This window comes from Bos grunniens, chromosome 5, assembly GCF_055505025.1.
Source record: "Bos grunniens cultivar Pamir isolate PY7600 chromosome 5, Bosgru_T2T1.0, whole genome shotgun sequence".
Taxonomy (NCBI): Eukaryota; Metazoa; Chordata; class Mammalia; order Artiodactyla; family Bovidae; genus Bos; species Bos grunniens.
In genome coordinates, this window is record NC_141169.1 from 49,098,897 (window position 1) to 49,117,389 (window position 18,493).

General features: G+C 42.2%; 1 protein-coding gene across 12 annotated transcripts in view; it reads right to left on the reverse strand.

The window, feature by feature from the left end:
- Positions 1–2,175: 2,175 nt before the first annotated feature.
- Positions 2,176–18,493, reverse strand: part of MSRB3 (methionine sulfoxide reductase B3) — a 184,283-nt gene continuing 167,965 nt past the window's right edge. For all 12 annotated transcript variants that reach the window (XR_015163830.1, XM_086400148.1, XM_086400159.1 and 9 more), the window contains 2 exons: positions 15,267–15,364; positions 2,176–5,388 (listed from right to left, as the gene is read on the reverse strand). Coding sequence is in view for 11 of the 12 variants with exons in the window: in XM_086400148.1 (XP_086256274.1) it covers positions 5,224–5,388; positions 15,267–15,364 (263 nt within the window). In the remaining variant the exon portion in view is untranslated. The remainder of the gene's footprint in view (positions 5,389–15,266; positions 15,365–18,493) is intronic.

The following is an 18,493-nucleotide window of genomic DNA, read 5'->3' on the forward strand; positions in this document are numbered from 1 at the left end:
GGGCCCAGGTGAGTGACTCTAGGCATTTCCAGCTGATAGGATTATCACTGATAGCCCTGCCTTCGCAACATTCTCTTACTTTGCTTTCTAGTTATTTTGACACCTTTCTACTCCCTTACCTTTTCAGAATAGTGCTGAGGTAAGTACTTAAAAATTACTGACTTGTCCTGCTGTTCATTCCTGAAAATCTGTCTGGTTCCTGACCAGCCTGGATTGTAAGGGTGAGTGTGTGTTTGCTGGGAATGGTGGTGGAGGTGACCCTGCAGGGAGGGGAATTGCAAACCTTGAAATAAAAATGAGGTTCTCTAGCATCCAGAATTTGACAATGGTGTGATTCCGTAAACCAATCTAAAAATTAGGGTAAGTCTCAGGTAGGCCTGAGGATCTGATTTGGTTCCTAAATCTCTAGTCTCCTTATCCTATCATAGTTCCATAAATGCCCCTTACTTGCATGATGAATTTGTAGAGTAGCTTGGTTTAGAACCTATAATCACCTTTGGCCAATCCCTTTCCAGGTTGGTCCAGGACAAGGCTAGCCTCTGGGAGGTATTGGATAGGAAGAGTTCTTTCCAGACGATTCTTTTATGTGGCATTTCTTCAGGTCTCACATTAAAATGGTTAAATTTCTATCACTTATGTAATACACAATAAACACTGGTAAGAAGTCATTACAGGATGCTTGTAAGCCTGTCCCAAGACTTTTTTTTTTAACCAGCATCTTCTAGAAATCATTTCATTGTTAAGATCTGGATAACTGGCAGTTTTCTGATAAAAAGGAGTCACAATTTGGGTATATGGCCCTTTAGTAAAAATCTCCTCTAATGGATTAAAAAAGTGATGATGAAAGAAATGGGAACGGTCATGATGTAAATTTATGCAGTGACATCTGTCCTCTAGTTCTTGGAATTGCTGAGATGAACTCTGCCATGTTCTAAAGAGGCAGCAGTGAGCACCACTGGGCAGTCTAAGGTTAACTCAGATATGTGAACAAGAGCTAAGGTGGTGCTGATTGATGAGAACCAGTTAGTCTTCCAGAACAAGACAAATGAGCAGTGAAGAACAGGAATAGCAGAAAGACATGAAGTTTTGGGAAAAGTGACCCACTTCTACAGGGAGATAACCAGTGATGACAAAATAAGCCATTTTGGAGGGTCAGATAGAAATGCCTTTAGAATTAATGCTAAATGATGTTTTTTCATGGGAAGTTCCAAGGCAGTGGTTCTTAAACTTGAACAAACTCCAGAATAACAAGGACAGCTGCTAACGCATAGATTGATAAGGCCCTACCAGAATTTCTGATGCAGTGAGCACGGGAGAAAGCCTGAAAACTCAGATTTATAGCAAGTTCCCAGGTGATGTTGATGCTGTCATCTGGGGACCACACTTCTCAGGACCACACCTGAGAAGTGTTGTTCTCAGGTACACTACATGAAATTGCTGGCCTGTGAATTTTAGGATCCCAGGAGTATGACTCTTAAAGAACTGGCTGAAAAACAAAAGTCCTCATCACCTCAATTCTCCTCTCAAAATGAACAAATCAACACAACGAACCAAAAAATTAAACTAAAAACTTTTAATAACAAATAATACTATATTAAAACTCTTCCGTTAGAGATATTTAAAAGTGAATCATCTGTGAGCAGTGGGGAAATACCCCTAATATATCTCCCTGGAAACCAGTCCTTGATGACAGGGTAAGTCTCCTGTCAATTTCTTTAACAGAAGCCCAGGCATCGACATGGTGTCATTCCTGCATTTTCAGCTATAGAGTTATCGTGATGCAACTTTCCAGAGTCCATGTCTTAAGCACAAAAATACATACAAGCCGCTGAAGATTCTGCAGAGGGGAGGTAAAGGCAGAATAATTCTGTAAATGTTTCCCTTCTCTCCAACCTTTTGGATCCCAGGAGGCCTCTCTTGGGGCCTGAGGTATGGAGAGCAGACTAGACCCTACTCTCAGAGCCCGCTTATGAAGGTCACACCAGATAAAGGCCCTCTCTACAAAGAGACACATCAGCTGGGTAAGGAGGTAAACAGAGCAGCCTGTGGCAAGCTCCAATGGGTGGTCTATGCATCTATGATAAAAATAAGAGAAGTCTTTAGGAATCAGAGTCGGACACGACTGAGCGAATTCACTTTCACTTCACTTTCACTTAGGAATCAGAGAGGAAAACATTTTTATAAAGAAATTTTATTGAATAATTTCCATATACAATAAACATAGGAAAATGGTTTTTAATGAAAATTTCATGTCATTTTTCAAAAGTTTTGAATTGCTTAGAGAAATATTATTACAAAGCTGTCTAAGGCAAAAGTAGTATTTGACTCTCAGAAAAAATGCTAATCCCTTTCATCATATTCTGTATTTTAAAGCAAGGCATATTCAATTCAATGAACATGGAGACTTTCAAATTGCTATGTCATTTGCATTTAGTTTAAATTTATCTATAAAGTGAAAAGTTTGAACACATAGAAATGTCCCCTAGTACAATATGAATTTTTGCCTTCTTCAGATCCATTCTACCTAAGTGTATGGACATAACTTTTTTGCACATCAGCAAAGAAACCTGCATCTCCTAATGGTATAGGGAGGGTCTGAGTGCAGAGAGGGAAAGTCCCATGCATTTCCTATGTTAAATGGTATAACTCCTGCAGATCACATACACCTCACCATATTGACTCAGTTCATTGCACTCCATATCCTGCAAAAATAAATCTAGTGCTCGACAGCTGACATTATTGCTCACTTACATTTTAGTAATATATTTCTTTAACATAAGACAGAAATATACTGAAATTCGATACCACTTAAACTCAAAAGCAACCTGAAATTAAACCACAGGCATACACCCCACTTTCTTTTTGCAATGGAGGTTGCATTTTTCTTAAAGTTGATGCTGGAAAATGTGGTAGAAGAAAACTGGCTTTTCTTGAAACAAAGACCAAGCATTAGAAGATGAGCTTTTTGAGGGGAATGTTAAGCCCTACAATAAAACTGGAGGAACAATGAAAATCCAGAGTCTCTGTGGAGAGGGAGAAGCCCCTCGTTTATCTTCCTTGTCTACCCCAACACTGTGGCTTGTGTCCAGCAGACCCCAGGGCAGGCCACCACATAAGGCAGGGAGCCAGTCAAGAAGTGCTGTGTGAGCCTCCAAAGGATGGACCACATGAGGGACAGACATCTCCTGGGAGACCTGTTTCTTTAGGGGTCCTTGGGTTGCTGGGAAATGCTGGGACTCTTCCTGTGAGGTCAGAAAAGACTTCTAGGATAGTCTAGACGCTGAGGCTTCAAGGGTTTTAAATTCAGTGTCTCAGGGGAGTGAAACCTGTGAACTCCAGAGTGACCCCAGGACCTGAGGTGCCACATCTGGGAGCCGAGGGAGGAAGAGCACGATGGGCCTGGAATGGCAAAGGTGTGGCCCGAGTGATAGTGAAGATCACAGGAGGTCAGGGCCTCACCAGGTGGCATGTGGAGACACAGAAGGATGTGGGCATGACCACACTGACACTTGGATTGATCACAACTTTTCATTTTAGTTTCTCTTCATTTCTTTAAGATTGTCACGTGTTTCTGTTTCTTATTTTTGGTCTTGGTGCTGATAAGGAAAGATGTCAGTTTTCATAAGCTTTCAAAAATTTACACAATATTATTTTTTAAAAGCTATACTTTGGGCTTAGCACTAAGGCTACAAACACAATATATATCAGTCATATACTGTACCTTCACACCTGGCGGCAATACCAGTGCATATCACCATTGCTCAGAGCCATAAAAACCTTACTGTGCTCAATGACATCCATCCCACCAGACTCAATGTTATACAGCAACCAAGCCGAGCCAAGCTTCTTAGAGTAAAACCAGCCATCTTGCTACAAAGAAAAATTTCTGGCTCTTGGCCCAACTGTTTCCATACCAATCAGCTAAGTCAACCCCCTCTCTGCTTCTTTCCATTTCAAATGCCTGGGCTTCGGCCTTTGAGGCAATTAGAACCAGATCAGTTTAATTTTACAACACTGATCTTAACTGTACAGCAATACAGTAATTTTCCCCTGAGAGTGTCAATTATTTTACAAATATTCTAAGTCCGCATTTATACATAAAGAATAGACATGGAGAGGCTGAACAAATAGCTTGTCCCTTGTCACACAGCAGATTAGTGTCAAGGGTGGGACGTGAGCTCCCGGCTGTTTCTGTTTTAAGCCCCAACATCCTCTAGGAGGTCACCTGGCCCTGTGCACAAGGTCCCCACCCCCGCCCCTGCCAGGCTCTGCTGGTGACCTGTGGTCAGCTCTTCTGCAGGGCTCTGGACATCTAGCCCCCAGGCTTCCTCCTCAGCCTTCTCTGCTTTCGCTCTTATTCTGTTGCCTTAATGAAGTGTGTTGTTCCCAATATTTTATTTTACATGGGGAATTCACCAAAATGCCCTTCCAGCTGCAGCTGGTATTAGGTGTGGAGGAACAGACTTACAAAAGGCAATGGCAGGCATTCTTCTTTTGTGAACTTTGGACAAAATGGGGCTCAACATTTTACAGTTATCTTACATTCTGATGTTTTCAAGGAAAAAATAAAAATAAAGGCCTAACCATGAGGTAATGTTTACTTCTCTGCCACAACACTCAGGGCGCCCCCTCAGATCTGGCAACAATTTAACATAAGGAAAGACTTTAGACCTTCACACCCTTTTAGTGAGAATAAACGACCTTAGCTCAAACTTTCCACAAAGCTGAAAAGTCTCCTAAGACATCACTCCATCCTTATCTTAGGTGGATCTGCACAAATGCCTCCAGGCCATGTGTCTCGCAGGTCTCAACATCCCCATCACCCCTCAGCCCTGGTCTCAGCTTTGCAGAGCAGACCTTGATTTTCTTGTCTGAAGACCGAGTACCTTCTGCCTCTTAAGCAAGAGGGAGGCGGAAATAAAAGAAAGCAAAGGAAGCTATGTGGGCGAAGAAAATAATGCCAAATGCTACCCAAGTGGCTTGTAAAGAAGGTTCACGAAGCTATCTCTGAGTTCACTCAAGATCTGCAGTTCCCCATCTAGTCAACAGCAAAATGCATGGATGGCCAGGGCCTCTGTTTAAGCAAGAAGAAAAATACCAATAGCATAAAACTGCCCTTCTAGTTTTGAAAAAATAGATCTGAGAGAAACGCTATGGGATTCGCTTTAATAAGCTGTGCATTAAGTACACTTGTTTCTTCTGTCGCCGCCTCCGGCTGCGTCTCTACAGCTCCGTCTTGTCACCGGGGGCCGGGCTGCCCCCCGCGCTGTCCCCCTGGGCGCCACTGCTCTCTGCAGGGCTGAAAGACAAGGATGCCGAGTTTATGCAGTATCTTTTGCCGGTTGGACGAGGTCCGTCGTCGAAAATGTGCCCAAGGTGAGCACCGCACTGCAACAGAAGAGCAAACTGTAGGTCAGCAGTGTGTACAACGCAGGCTTTGAGGGAACTCGCAGTCAGCGGTTTAAATGGATGACCGGCCTGTAGAGAAATGATGGAAACCATCGTGGATGATTTCTAATCTGCCTGTCAATAGCTACAAAGATGGTTTCTGGCAGGCTTTGCACCACATGCTGAGAATAAAAAACACTAGAATTGTGCATATCAGAAATCATTTAGGAGCCACTGTATTTTTTGATCTGTGAAGCTGCTCAGCCAGCTGAAAAATGACTGCAGTAATTTTATGAATTGAGTTGACCCTTGATCTTCCCTTGTAAGAAACATGGCAGAATAAAATCTCCACCCCCTCCCACCCACCCACTCCACCTGCCCCCCGCCCCCGGCATTGCTTTTGGCTTTGGATGGGTGGGTTTCAGGTATGCAGAAGTCCACTGTAAAAGATACTGTGTAACTGGCCATGACGGAGGTGTTGTTTGCTTTCATGGGCAGTAAAACTTAACATCAGAAAAGCATTGGATGTTCTTGGAACCCAGTAAAGCAATGGCAGGGCACAACAGATTTATGTTATGGTCGCCAGGACTGCAGAGTGGCGAATGGAAATGTCACTAGTCCTCGAAATCCTTTTTTCTGGCCTCGGATAGGTGGGTACCAGGCGGGTTGCTTTCCTGCACGAACTGGATCATGTGGAGAAGAAACAAGCTGTCGAGCTCAATCCATGCTACTGACTATCCCCAGAGGGGAAGGAGAAGAGGCGGAGAGTCCAGACAGAGGCAAAAGGAGGGATGGTTGGTTATGATGGCGCTTAGGAGAAATCCAGCCCAGAGAAAGTGTCTCCAAATAGGCTGGCTCACCAGTCTGCTGCTGAGTGCAGCTCCAGGAGACAAGTGCACAGGCCACACTAACTACCTCCCATCCTTCTCAGCAGGGACAGGGTAAAGGGTATGGAGATATTGGTGTTGCTGCTGCTAAGCTGCTTCAGTCGTGTCCGACTCTGTGTGACCCCATAGACGGCAGCCCACCAGGACGTTAGCACGCCACATTTAAAGAGGCTACAAAAACATATCGTTTGTCATGTAACAAAGAAATCAAAGCCTGGGGCAAGTGATCCCCATTTATTCATTCCACAAATATTTATGGAGCACCCACTCTATGTCAGGTACTGTCCCAGACTCCAGAGGTACAGGCAGTGGCCTCATGGAACTTACATTCCACTGGTAGAGACAGAAAACACAAAGGTAATAAGGAGCTGTAAGCATAGTAGGTGGAAATAAACACTAAGGAGCAAACAAACAGCAAACCAACCAACCCACAGAAACTAAGACAGAGAGAAAGTGATTCAGACTGTCAGACTGGGAGCTGGCGCTCCAGGTGAGGTGGTCAACGGCAGTTCTCCCAGGGCAACTCTGGGATAAGAACCTGGAGGAAGTGAAGAAGCAGATCTGGGGGAGAACATTTCCAGCAGATGGAGGAGTCAAGATTTAGGGAAGAATATGCGAGAAGAGGCATAGAGACGATTTATTAATTCTTTTCACTGTGCTCATTTGGTGTATAAAACACTTATAAACTGCAGGGAAAGAAAGAAGGGCTTGACAAGGGAATGGGGTTTTCTGTCCCTCCATACCAAATGGAGACGATGAGAGAGAAGTGAAGGACGGTGCTTATTACAACGGAAAGGACTAGAATCTCAGTTTCCCCACTGAAAGCACTAAGCTCCATTCTCGAGGGCTCGCTATTATTAATAAATAGCACAAATAGCAACTTCGACTCTATGGCACTTCCATGTTAAAAGTGCATTCTTATTTTACTGCCAACATACTGTGTCAGCTTATTAAAGAACTAAAAATGAACCCTGAACTGATTTGATCTATTGCCTGGAAAATATGAAACAGGCCTAAAAAACAAATCTTGCATTATTTTTCCACATTTTATGCAGGTTTAGGTAATATCAAGGCTGACAGCTCAGATTGCTTTTCCTTTCTATAAACAATTGAGGCCAAATTTTCAGGCATCAGCAGCTAAGATGCACCAGTGAAAATACATATGCTTACCCAATGGACACAGGAAAGCACCTATTTCTGCCTGCCAGAACAGTCAGCGTGCAGGCCAACAGGAACCGGTGCTCTCGGCGACCAGTATGTGTGCACAATTAGTGATCTCACGTGCAGCTCCAGCACTTTGATCACTTGGCATCTGAGAGGTGGAGTTTTCACATAAAAGCCTCAGATAGATTTTTTTTTTTTTAATGAGAGAATACAGTTATCTGGGCAAAAATAAATGATAGCACCTTTATTAATCATCTCAAGCATATTTAGCGAATGGTTCTATTTATCTTACTTCAAAAATAAAGCATAGCAACGGTATACTTAAAGCCATTTTGTAGTATTTAGTGCCCAGGTCATTCATTCCCCAAATTAGAGTAATTTAATCTATTGGATTTGAGTTCGTTATCAGCCTGCAGTTTCAGTTGCTAAATCTGACACTAGTCTTTTGGTTAAACAGTAAGAAAAATACAGATTCTAGATGTCCCTAATCCAGGCAAGAGAAAACGGGAGGGAGATGAGGAGGAGAAATTATAATTGGGAAAAGGCAACAAAAATCATTCGCAAACAACTGTATGGGTTGGCGATGGGATGGGGTAGGGAAATCCTCAGAAAAGATGTGGGTCCCCTAAAAACAAGAGTGATTGCTTCATCATGCTTGCACAAGATGTTCTGGAAGATTCACTCCAGGCTCACATAAGTGAGGGAGGAGCAGTACAGTGTGGTGTTAGTCGCTCAGTCGTGTCCAACTATTGGGAACCCATGGACTGTAGCCCACCAGGCTCCTCTAGCCATGGGATTCTCTAGGCAAGAATACTGGAGTGGGTCACCATTTTCTTCTCCAGAGGATCTTTCCAGCCCAGGGGTTGAACCCAGGTCTCCTGTACTCCAGGCAGATTTTTTACGGTTTGAGCCAGCTGGAGGGAAGAGCAAGGTGTTCATTTATATCTGTGCGACCACATACATGAGCCTTCCTGGTGGCTGAGTTTGTAAAGACTCTGCCTGCAATGCAGGAAACCTGGGTTAGATCCCTGGGTAGAGAAGATCCCCTGGAGAAGGAAATGGCAACCCACTCCAGTGTTCTTGCCTAGGAAAATCCCACAGACAGAGGAGCTTGGCGGGCTACAGTCCATGGGGTCATAAGAGTTGGACATGACTTAGAAACTGAACTACCACTGACCACACACGTGCCCATCTGGCTGCCTGTAAAGTTGTAAGACCACTTGTCTGGAAGAAGCCTAACCACACGGTACCATTTCTGCTTCCTCCCAGGAACACCCAGTCTCCCATAAACGTTCAGCTCAATTCAGTTGCTCAGTCGTGTCTGACTCTTTGTGACCCCATGGACTGCAGCATGCCAGGCCTCCCTGTCCATCACCTACTCCCGGAGCTTATTCAAACTCATGTCCATTGAGTCAGTGATGCCATCCAAACATCTTCATCCTCTGTCATCCCCTTTTCATTCTGCCTTCAATCTTTCCCAGCATCAGGGTTTTTTCCAATGAGTTGGATCTTCTCATCAGGTGGCCAAAGTATTGGCGCTTCAGCATCAGTCCTTCCAATGAATATTCAGGACTGATTTCCTTTAGGATTGATTGGTTTGATCTCCTTGCAGTCCAAAAGACTAGTACTCAATTTCTTTTAAAAGTGCACAAACCCTGAAGGCTCCTCCCTGAGGGGAACGCACATGGAGCCCATTCTTTCCACCTTCTACCCCTGGCGGAAGGCTGGGATGATGAATGAAAGTTGTCAGTGACGCACTGTTTCTTTAGCCGCCTGCGAGCTCTGCCTCCCCTGCCCCAGCCAACTGGCAATGTGTTGGGCTCTCTCAGCACACCTGGTTGTAACTGAAACAAACTGGTTGCCCGATGAAGAAATCTCTGAAACCTGCTGTTAATGATTTATTTCAGGGTAGAATCTTCGGCGTGCATTTTGAAAGTTGTTTTAAGGTAGTTATGTATTTCTTTCATTTATAGGTAAAATACAAACTATGACAGAATATTCTAGCTCTCATTCTGAGGAAGCATGAGATAAGCATTGTTCAAAAGAAAAATTTTAAATTCCCACAGGAATCCTTTATCACCTAAGCCTCTCACTCAGAAAAACTGGCAACTAAAGAACCTGCAGAGAACAAAAGGAAAGGACGCCCACCCCACCCCCCACATCCAAAAAAAGTGATTGGGCATCAAATTTAACATAATTCCTTAAAATCTGACTGCAATTCTCAATTGTGTGCATAAGAAACACAAATAGTACATTGAACCCAGTTACATATTTCTGCACTGATGTATTTCCAACTGTCTTAGAGGGTTTTCTCCCAGCTATTCCTAGGATGTTTTAGGCTTTATTGTTGTCATTTTCTCTTAAGTGTTTGATCTACAAGATGAAGTGGTTTCAAAGCCGGGCTTTTACACTTGGGTGCATGGGGCAGGATGGGAAGGAGAAAAGAGTTTTAAGAAGAAAAGCAATTGACTTTGCCAGTAGTATCCTGTTTTCTCCCACCGTTATTGAAGACACTTGTGCGTAAGTAGGGCTCTTTTCTTCTGTGCTTGTGATATTAATCTTTTGCCAAGGAAAGGATTGTGAAGTCACCAGTTTAGCATTATGATTTTACTGAAAGATCAAGAAAAAGAGAGGGGGCTGTGAGTCTGAAACCCTATTGTAACACATGGGTATCTTTAATCATCAGCAATATATGAGTTGTCATCTGCAAAAGTTTAATAAGGTTTGGAGTTTTACCCAAAACTGCTCAACTCTTGAAAAATACTTTGTGTTGGTGGATATTTACCTTTCTGTTGATTTGGCTGACTTAGAACAAATTAATAATGATCTAAAACAAACTAAGGGACTCTACTATAGATTCAAACAGTAATAGCTACAGTCATAAACAGAGTCCAGCTTGGGTAAACTCAGGGTTCTGGTGGTTTCCTCAAAGATTATTACAAAATGTTCAGTGATTTATTGGTCTCCCATTTGCTGCAGATGTAGAAATTCGATCTAAAGAAGGAAGAATTCCCCAAGTATTTCCAGGAGGGACTTATCTTGCTGAACTACAGTTTATATCATGCAAATCTTACCTCTTTCCACTGAATTTAAATTCCTGACAATGTTGCTAAACAGGCTGGGGTTGGAGGTTTAGGGAGAAGCTGTCAAGCAATTATTGATAGTCATCAGTGAAACTGGATTAGAAGCAACATTTTTATCACTAGCTAAAAATGTAAGTTATATAAAATTGAGGAAAATTCTTTATAACTGAGAATTGTTAGGAAATTGTTACAGCCAGGGGGGAGATACCTACCTATGCCCACCCCAAAGTGGGCAGATTTAAGATAAAGTTCCACTTTGGAAGAGATAAGTGGAGTATAATTCCTTAACTTAGAAGATAGAACGGTGAAACAGAACAGGTATAGTTGCAATGAACATCAGAATATAAAGGATAACCAGTTTCCTTCAGAAGCAGGAATCCTGATGAAGGAAATAAAGAAGCTCTACTACCCTTGCTTATTTTCTGTGTTGTTAACTTAAAGATCAGGTCCTTCTAAAAAATCACTGAGAAGCACAGAGATTCTTTTAGAAGGACCTGACTGTATTATTTCTCTGGAAAGTGGTTACTGTACTGAATAAATCTTAATTTTCTCAATAAAAATTTTACTAAAATATCACAACCTAAGATGTCACTGGACACATGGAAAAGCCACAATGTAGTATAAAGAGGCGGGAGGCATGGCTCCCAATGTGTCTGTCATTTCTACCCAAATAGGGGGCTTTAGGGGAGCCTGGTGGGCTGCCGTCTATGGGGTGGCACAGAGTTGGACATGACTGAAACGACTTAGCAGCAGCACCAGCAGCTGCTGGCTCAGACGGTAAAGAATCTACCTGTAATTCAGGAGACCCAGGTTCAATCCCTGGGTCAGGAAGACTCCCCTGGAGAAGGGCACAGCAACCCACTCTAGTTTTCTTGGTTGGAGAATCCCAAGGACAGAGGGACCTGGCGGGCTACAGTCTATAAGGTCGCCAAGAGTCAGACACTACTGAAGCAACTTAACATGCATGCATGCACCCAAATATGAGGCTTAACTGCATGGTGTGATTCATATAACAATGAAGAAGGGAGAGGGGAGGAAGAGTAAGGAGGATGGGGGAGGGGAGAAAAAGGAGAAGAGGAAGAAGAATTCTAAGTACTAAAGCAAGAATTAGAGACCCATAGACCAAAAAAATCACCATACTGCCTTGCAGGCAAGTTGAATCTACTGGTTTTATCCACAGAAGCTCAGTTTATTGGTGTTAAGTTGGCAGTAAAAGGGTCTTCTTGTTTAGATGCTCCATCTTTACCATAAAGAAAGAAGCATTCCACATAACATGTCCAACTGAAAATGTCTCTAAGCTACTGAAAACAACTAACAGATTTGTCATAACACAAACTCCTTTGATGCAATTCAGTCCAGAGAAATGACAAGCCATGTAAACTCAAAACACAAGAGTTTTATTAAGAGGAGAAGCAAATTAGATAAGTTACCATGTCAACATCCAAAAGTTAAAAAAAAAAAAAAATGGGATAAGTTGCAAGTAGAAGACTACATAAACTGAAAGAATAAAAGATAAAAGAAGATAAACCGATAGTGAAAAACAGTATTAAGGATGAGAAACCAGGAAGTAAAATACAAGCAGTTTCTCTAGTATGCTGCTGCTGCTGCTAAGTCGCTTCAGTCGTGTCCGACTTTGTGCGACCCCATAGACAGCAGCCCACCAGGCTCCGCCGTCCCTGGGATTCTCCAGGCAAGAACACTGGAGTAGGTTGCCATTTCCTTCTCCAATGCATGAAAGTGAAAAGTGAAAGTGAAGTCGCTCAGTCGTGTCCGACCCTTAGCGATCCCATGGACTGCAGCCTACCAGGCACCTCCGTCCATGGGAGTTTCCAGGCAAGAGTACTGGAGTGGGTTGCCATTGCCTTCTCCATTCTCTAGTATGGAAACCATTAAATCAGTTCCCCCCACCCCTCCCCACCATGTCAAGATAAAAAGGATGAATGAGAAAATAGAAAAGAGAAAACTAAAGAAAAATGTAAAACAAAAGAAAAATAAATTTATGTGTCAAGCACAAATTAAAAGACAAAGAAACTGAAAGGAAAGATACACACTTTTGGCTTAGTGAGCTATTAGCCCAAAGTGGGGCAGACAGGCCCACTCTGTCCACATGGGGAAGATTCCAGCAAACATGTTCTTTGGGGCTGGAACCTGATTATTTTCTATGTGGCACTTACTTCCCAAAGCATGCACTTTTGCACATGCATTAATGGAACAAATTTCCCTCCCTTTCTCTCCACATTTAAGAAAGAAACGGAACAAATATCCCTTGCTCTTTTCTGTAAATTTAAGACTTTTATTTAAGAAAGGGTCAAGCACTTTCTGGGCTTTCCAGGTGGCTCAGTGGTAAAGAATCCCCTTGCCAATGCAGGAAGCAAAAGAAACATGAGTTCGATCCCTGGGTCTGGAAGATCCCCAGGAGGAGGAAATAGTAACCCACTCCAGTATTCTTGCCTGGGACAATCCCATGGACAGAGGAGCCTGGCTACCATCTATGGGGTCATAAAGAGTTGGACACGACTGACCACACACACATCACGCATCGTCAGCAAGATGCACTTTCTTACGTGAGAAATAAAGGTGGTGGAAAAAGAGGCTGAAAAGGAGTATCAGTGCTTTACCCAACTGCACCCAAAGAACAGTAACAGTCACTAGGCCTTTAACCAAGGGCTGAGAGCTATGCCCGGGTTAGTGTGGTGTCTGTTATGAGTGTTGCCTAATTGGGGCACAGTTTGTGGTTTCATTCCTCTTTGGTCCCTGCAAGACACCTTCCTAAGGGTCTTATCTTGACTCCTACTGATGTCACCTCAGTGGCTGGCACAGAGAAATGAGGAAGTGTATTCCAACTGTGAATTTTAAGAATTAGTCACAAAGACTTCAGAGAGTAGGCCCTGAAGGAAAGTTACTATCTTATGCCCCACTTTTTCTGTCCCTTTTCATATAATTTTCATAGAACTCAATGTTTGAAAATAGGTTCTGAGTGAAAAGAAAAGGAGCAGTCATACAACAGCCTTTAAGGCAGCTTAAAAATCTAAAGGGAAAAAAAAAAAAACACCCACAACCATTAGCCTTAAGGGAGGTTTACTAAATACTATGTACCTAAGTTATAAATGACTATGTACCATCCCATCTCACTTTTTTGTCAAATGTTTTAGATTCCTGGGTAGATATTTGCAATTTGCTTTTGTGGAAGTTATGAAAATAAACATTCAATTGAATCCAGAACTGAATTGAACTAACTGCTGGGGGATCATCGGATTTGTTTTTTTCTTATTTCAACATGACTTTTTATGGTGCTTGTATCTATCTACTTATCTATCCATTTGAGCACCATAAAAAGCTCTGGAGCTAAATGCCCACACTCAAATCTCAGTTCAATCTATGAATATTTATACAAGTGTAACTGCACTTCTTGTACCTCAGTTTCCTCCACTGTAAGAGAGACAGAAACATTATCTACTCAGAAGGTTACTGTGAGCATTTACCTGGGGAGCTTTTAAGAAGGTTGATGTTCAGACCTCACCCAGATCAATTAAATTAGAAATCTCTGAGGGTGAGACCCAGAATCAAAAAGTACCACTTTCTCACTTACACTCAGATCTGAGAAATGAGGGTGAATTGAAAATGTGACTTAGATAAGATATAAAGCCTACTTTTTCAAGGGAGAGAGTGGTCCTCATACTTAGAATACAGTTCACTTGCCAGCTTTACTTAAAAAATAAAATAGAAATTCATCAGATGGTTAGGTTCAAACCAATCTTCCTCCCTACTTGGTAGTAAATATGCCACCTCCTCCCTAAACCTCCTGTGGCTGAAGAACAGGGTTAAAGGGCAGGTGGAAGAATGCTGAGGGAGGCTCACGTGGCAATCCCTCTGCCCTCACAGCTGCCTGACGGTGCCCCTCCACCTCTAATTTGTACAAGAGACAGCCCCCAGCAACGCACTCTAGCATCAGTGCGCTTCGGTACCACAGCACTCAGACTTTCCATTTCACTTATGTAAAGCAAAGTAGAGCAGGATGACCTACTCTGGACTAGAATGTGCAGTTGCTCTAGTTCTATGTACAAGAAGGTTCTGGCCATGTCTTTGGGTTTAAGTTCAAGTTTCTTGATGACAGATTAACTATATTTTTCCCTCCTCCTCAACACATGTTCATTTCCCCCTTAGATCCGGCACTGATTCAGTCAGAGGAGAGTGAAAGGAACATCCTTAGAAATGAGGATAGGAGACTTATAGAAGGAATTATTTTCTCGCACGTTCTCTCTCTGCCCTCGCACAGCCTGCCACTAAACTTCCTCTTCCTACTGCTGTTCTCCAACTTCCCTCCTCACATCCATCCAAGGAGAGACGTTTTTGGGGTCTTTGTTGACCATGTTCGGATCGTTACCATTAGAGGTATGATGACTGAACAATGAGCACACATAGAGAGAAAATGTCAGGTCACGAGAAGTCACGTAATGAAATCTTCATTCAATTCCCCACTGTATTGAGTCGATGAGAAGAATTTTTCCTACCAATGATTTTGTTTACTAGTGTTGAAGCCAATGACTGACATTTAATAGGACTTGCTAAACTCCTCAAGACTGAGATATCATTAGGACTTGATAGAGACCTCATTGTGCTTGTCTGTCGCTTTTGTGATGGGTCAATTGGCCTTAGTTACTACATTTAGCACAACCAGGAGTCTTGGCAGTGTTTGCAAAGCAGAATGAGCAACATTTGGGGTTTTTAGGTGGGGTACACTGACCTGAGAGCAGCTGGTCTCCACCCTGTGCATCCCATAGGAAAAGTCGTCTGTGAATGTGATCGCATCAGAATTGATCACGTCGTGGAATGAAGGCCAACCTGGGGCAGAGCACACACAAGAACCGAAACAGAGAGAGATACAACCATGGGTTAGAATGCCATTCTAAAAGGAATACTAAGCACAGAAAGGAAATCTTTAGTATATGAATCATGCTTAATTTTTTCAACCTGAGAAAAGAAAGGCCGAAGACTGAAGGTTAAAGTATTTTGCAAAAATGCAACTATTTTTTAAGAATAACCTTTTCCTCACATCCAGATTACAGTTGCATTGAGATTTATGTTTCGTGAGACTCTCTTAGAACACCCAGTAGTTTTGAGCACATCCCCAAACTTACAAAGCTCTCTTTCACCACTTCCACTTCTTGTTCTTTTCTTCAGAGTCACTGGGCATAGCTCGGAAGCACTATGAGTTTTACAGTGTGATTTTTTAAATTTTTTTTCCAAAACACAATCCAACTGGTCTGGCTGTTAACTTTAACTATTCCATATTTCTTTAGGAACCGTACTTTTTTAGTACTTAGTTTGGATAGTTAAGGGCTTCCGTGGTGACTCAGATGGTAAAGAATCTGCCTGCAATACAGGAGACCTAGATTTGATCCCTAGGTCAGGAAGATCCCCTGGAGAAGTGAATGACTTAACCACTCCAGTATTCTTGCCTGGAGAATTTCATGAACAGGAGTCTGGTGGGCTACAATCCATGGGGTCACAAAGAGTTGGACACAACTGAGCAACTAACACTTGGATAGTTAAAATATATGTTTTTTAAATTCTGTTGTTTCCATCTTAATATAATTTCTCAGGAGAAGACTCTTGAGAGTCCCTTGGACAGCAAGATGAAACCAGTCAATCCAAAAGGAAATCAACCCTGAATAATCACTGGAAGGACTGATGTTGAAGCTGAAGCTTTGAAGCCAATCCTTTGACTACCTGATTCGAAGAGCTAACTCATTGGAAAAGACCCTAATCCTGGGAAATACTGAGGGCAGTAGGAGAAGGGGGCGACAGAGGATGAGATGGTTGGATGGCATCACCAACTCAACGGACATGAGTTTCAGCAAATTCCAGGAGGATAGTGAAGGACAGGGAAGCCTGGCATCCTGCAGTCCATGGGTTCAAAAAGAGTCAGGCATGACTTAGCGACTGAATAACAGGAAGTAGTCTGGAAAGCACAGGTGCTATCTATTGATGGGCAAGAGGCATGCTCACTTCATAGGACAGTTACAGAGCAGTATTCCTCAGGAATCTCCAGGTAGCACCTTCTCTCAAACAGCATCTTGTTCCAATTTTCATTTATTCTAGTGATTTTTAAAATATGCACACAGCTTTAAAAAACTCAGTGGTAAGTAGACCTTAAGACTGTACACATGTTTATGGGTGTACCCAGGTTTTACGTTCAGTACTTATGGGCTTGTTTTTACATGTTTCCAGAAAATATGTCTGGAGTTACTGAGCTGAAGTCTGTATTCCTCAAATGATGAAAGAGGTGCAATGTTGCTGAATTGCTTGTGCAATTCTTTTCTAGAAGCGAAATTTTTCCTGTAGAAAGGAGGAAGCCCTTTGAAAGCAGAGTACTTTGTGTTAATACACCTATTTAAAGAAAACAGAATGCAAGTTTCAACAATATGATTTCCAGTCTCAAACAAAACAAATTAGCTCAGACCAGGTTTTTATACTAAATTCCCCCAAGCTCCCCACCCCGCACTCCCCTCATGCAACAGTACAGCTTTCATAGTGCTAGATTTAACACCTGGAGTTTAAACACTTTCCAATTCCTTGATTTTAATTCAAGATTGCTACAAATCACAAAGAAAACCTTAACTTAGTAGATACAGGCTAATAATCCATAAAACCTAATTATGCTAAGAAACATCAGTATCCTTAAGAAAACTCATTTCTCCCCATTTTCTAAATTCCAGAGAGACTCTCAACATATTCTGGGCTACACTATTTGGTTTTTAATGATTACTTGACGCATTTCAGTGCTCTTCTTTGTTTAACGACAGAAGCACCAATCAGTTCAGTTCAGTCGCTCAGTCATGACCGACTCTTTGCGACCCCATGTCTGCAGCACGCCAGGCTACCAATACTAAAGAGAAACTTAGTGGTAATGTTTTAAAGTGAAAGTGAAGTCGTGCCCAACTCTTTGCAACTCTATGGACTGTAGCCTGCCAGGCTCCTCCATCCATGGGATTTTCCAGGCAAGAATACTGGAGTGGCTTGCCATTTCCTTCTCCAGGGGATCTTCCCAACCCAGGGATTGAACTCGGGTCTCCTGCATTGCAGGCAGACTCAACCATCTTAACCACCAGGGAATCCCAAAGTTTTAAGACATTGAAAAATAATTTATCTATGAAAAGAAAGAGAACATTCTGGTTTTTGTTGAAAACCTTCCATGTCTTAACTTGTTTGATTCCAGTTTATAGCAAATAATATTATGAGGAGACATATTTGATTCAGCAGTAAACAGGTAAAGATTCAGGAGGTTTTGTTTTTTTTAAAGAATTTACCATAAAGCTACCACCCTCCCCCACTGCACACATTTTCCTATTTCTAGAATTTAAAATAGATCCAGGGAAATATACATGTATTTCCCACGCTTACCCCTGCGTTTTGTGTATCCTTATCTTGTTCTACTCATCACACTAGATTTGTGATTTGTTTTCATGCTTTCTCCCTGCTTAGGTGGTGAGCATCTTGAAGGTAATTGACTTCAGTATATTCAGAGCTTCCCATGATATACAGTACAGAGGTACAGGTGAGATGTATATTAAACTGATTTTCAATTTGGCTTATAGAAGAAAGTGGAATGAATATTAATAGAACATCATAGAGTCCACAAGAGGAGAGAACATAATCATACTCCTTTACAAAAGCAGATTAAGGAATATCAGTTCTAATTTCTCACTGGACTATCCAATTTGGCTCAATTTCTATAATTAAGCCTCTCCATCCAGGTGAAATATCCTTATTATTTATTTAAGGTGGTAAAAACACATAACGATCATCTAGGTTACTTACTTTACTGGGTTGTGCAGGGAGAGGGTTGGGGAGCAGAAGGAATAGTTATTTGCCAACCTTACTCAGGCAGGAAGTGGCAAAGCCAAAACTAGAATCTGTCTTAATCTACAGCTGATTTAGTCTAGGCGCTCTACTTAAGCTCCACTTTCT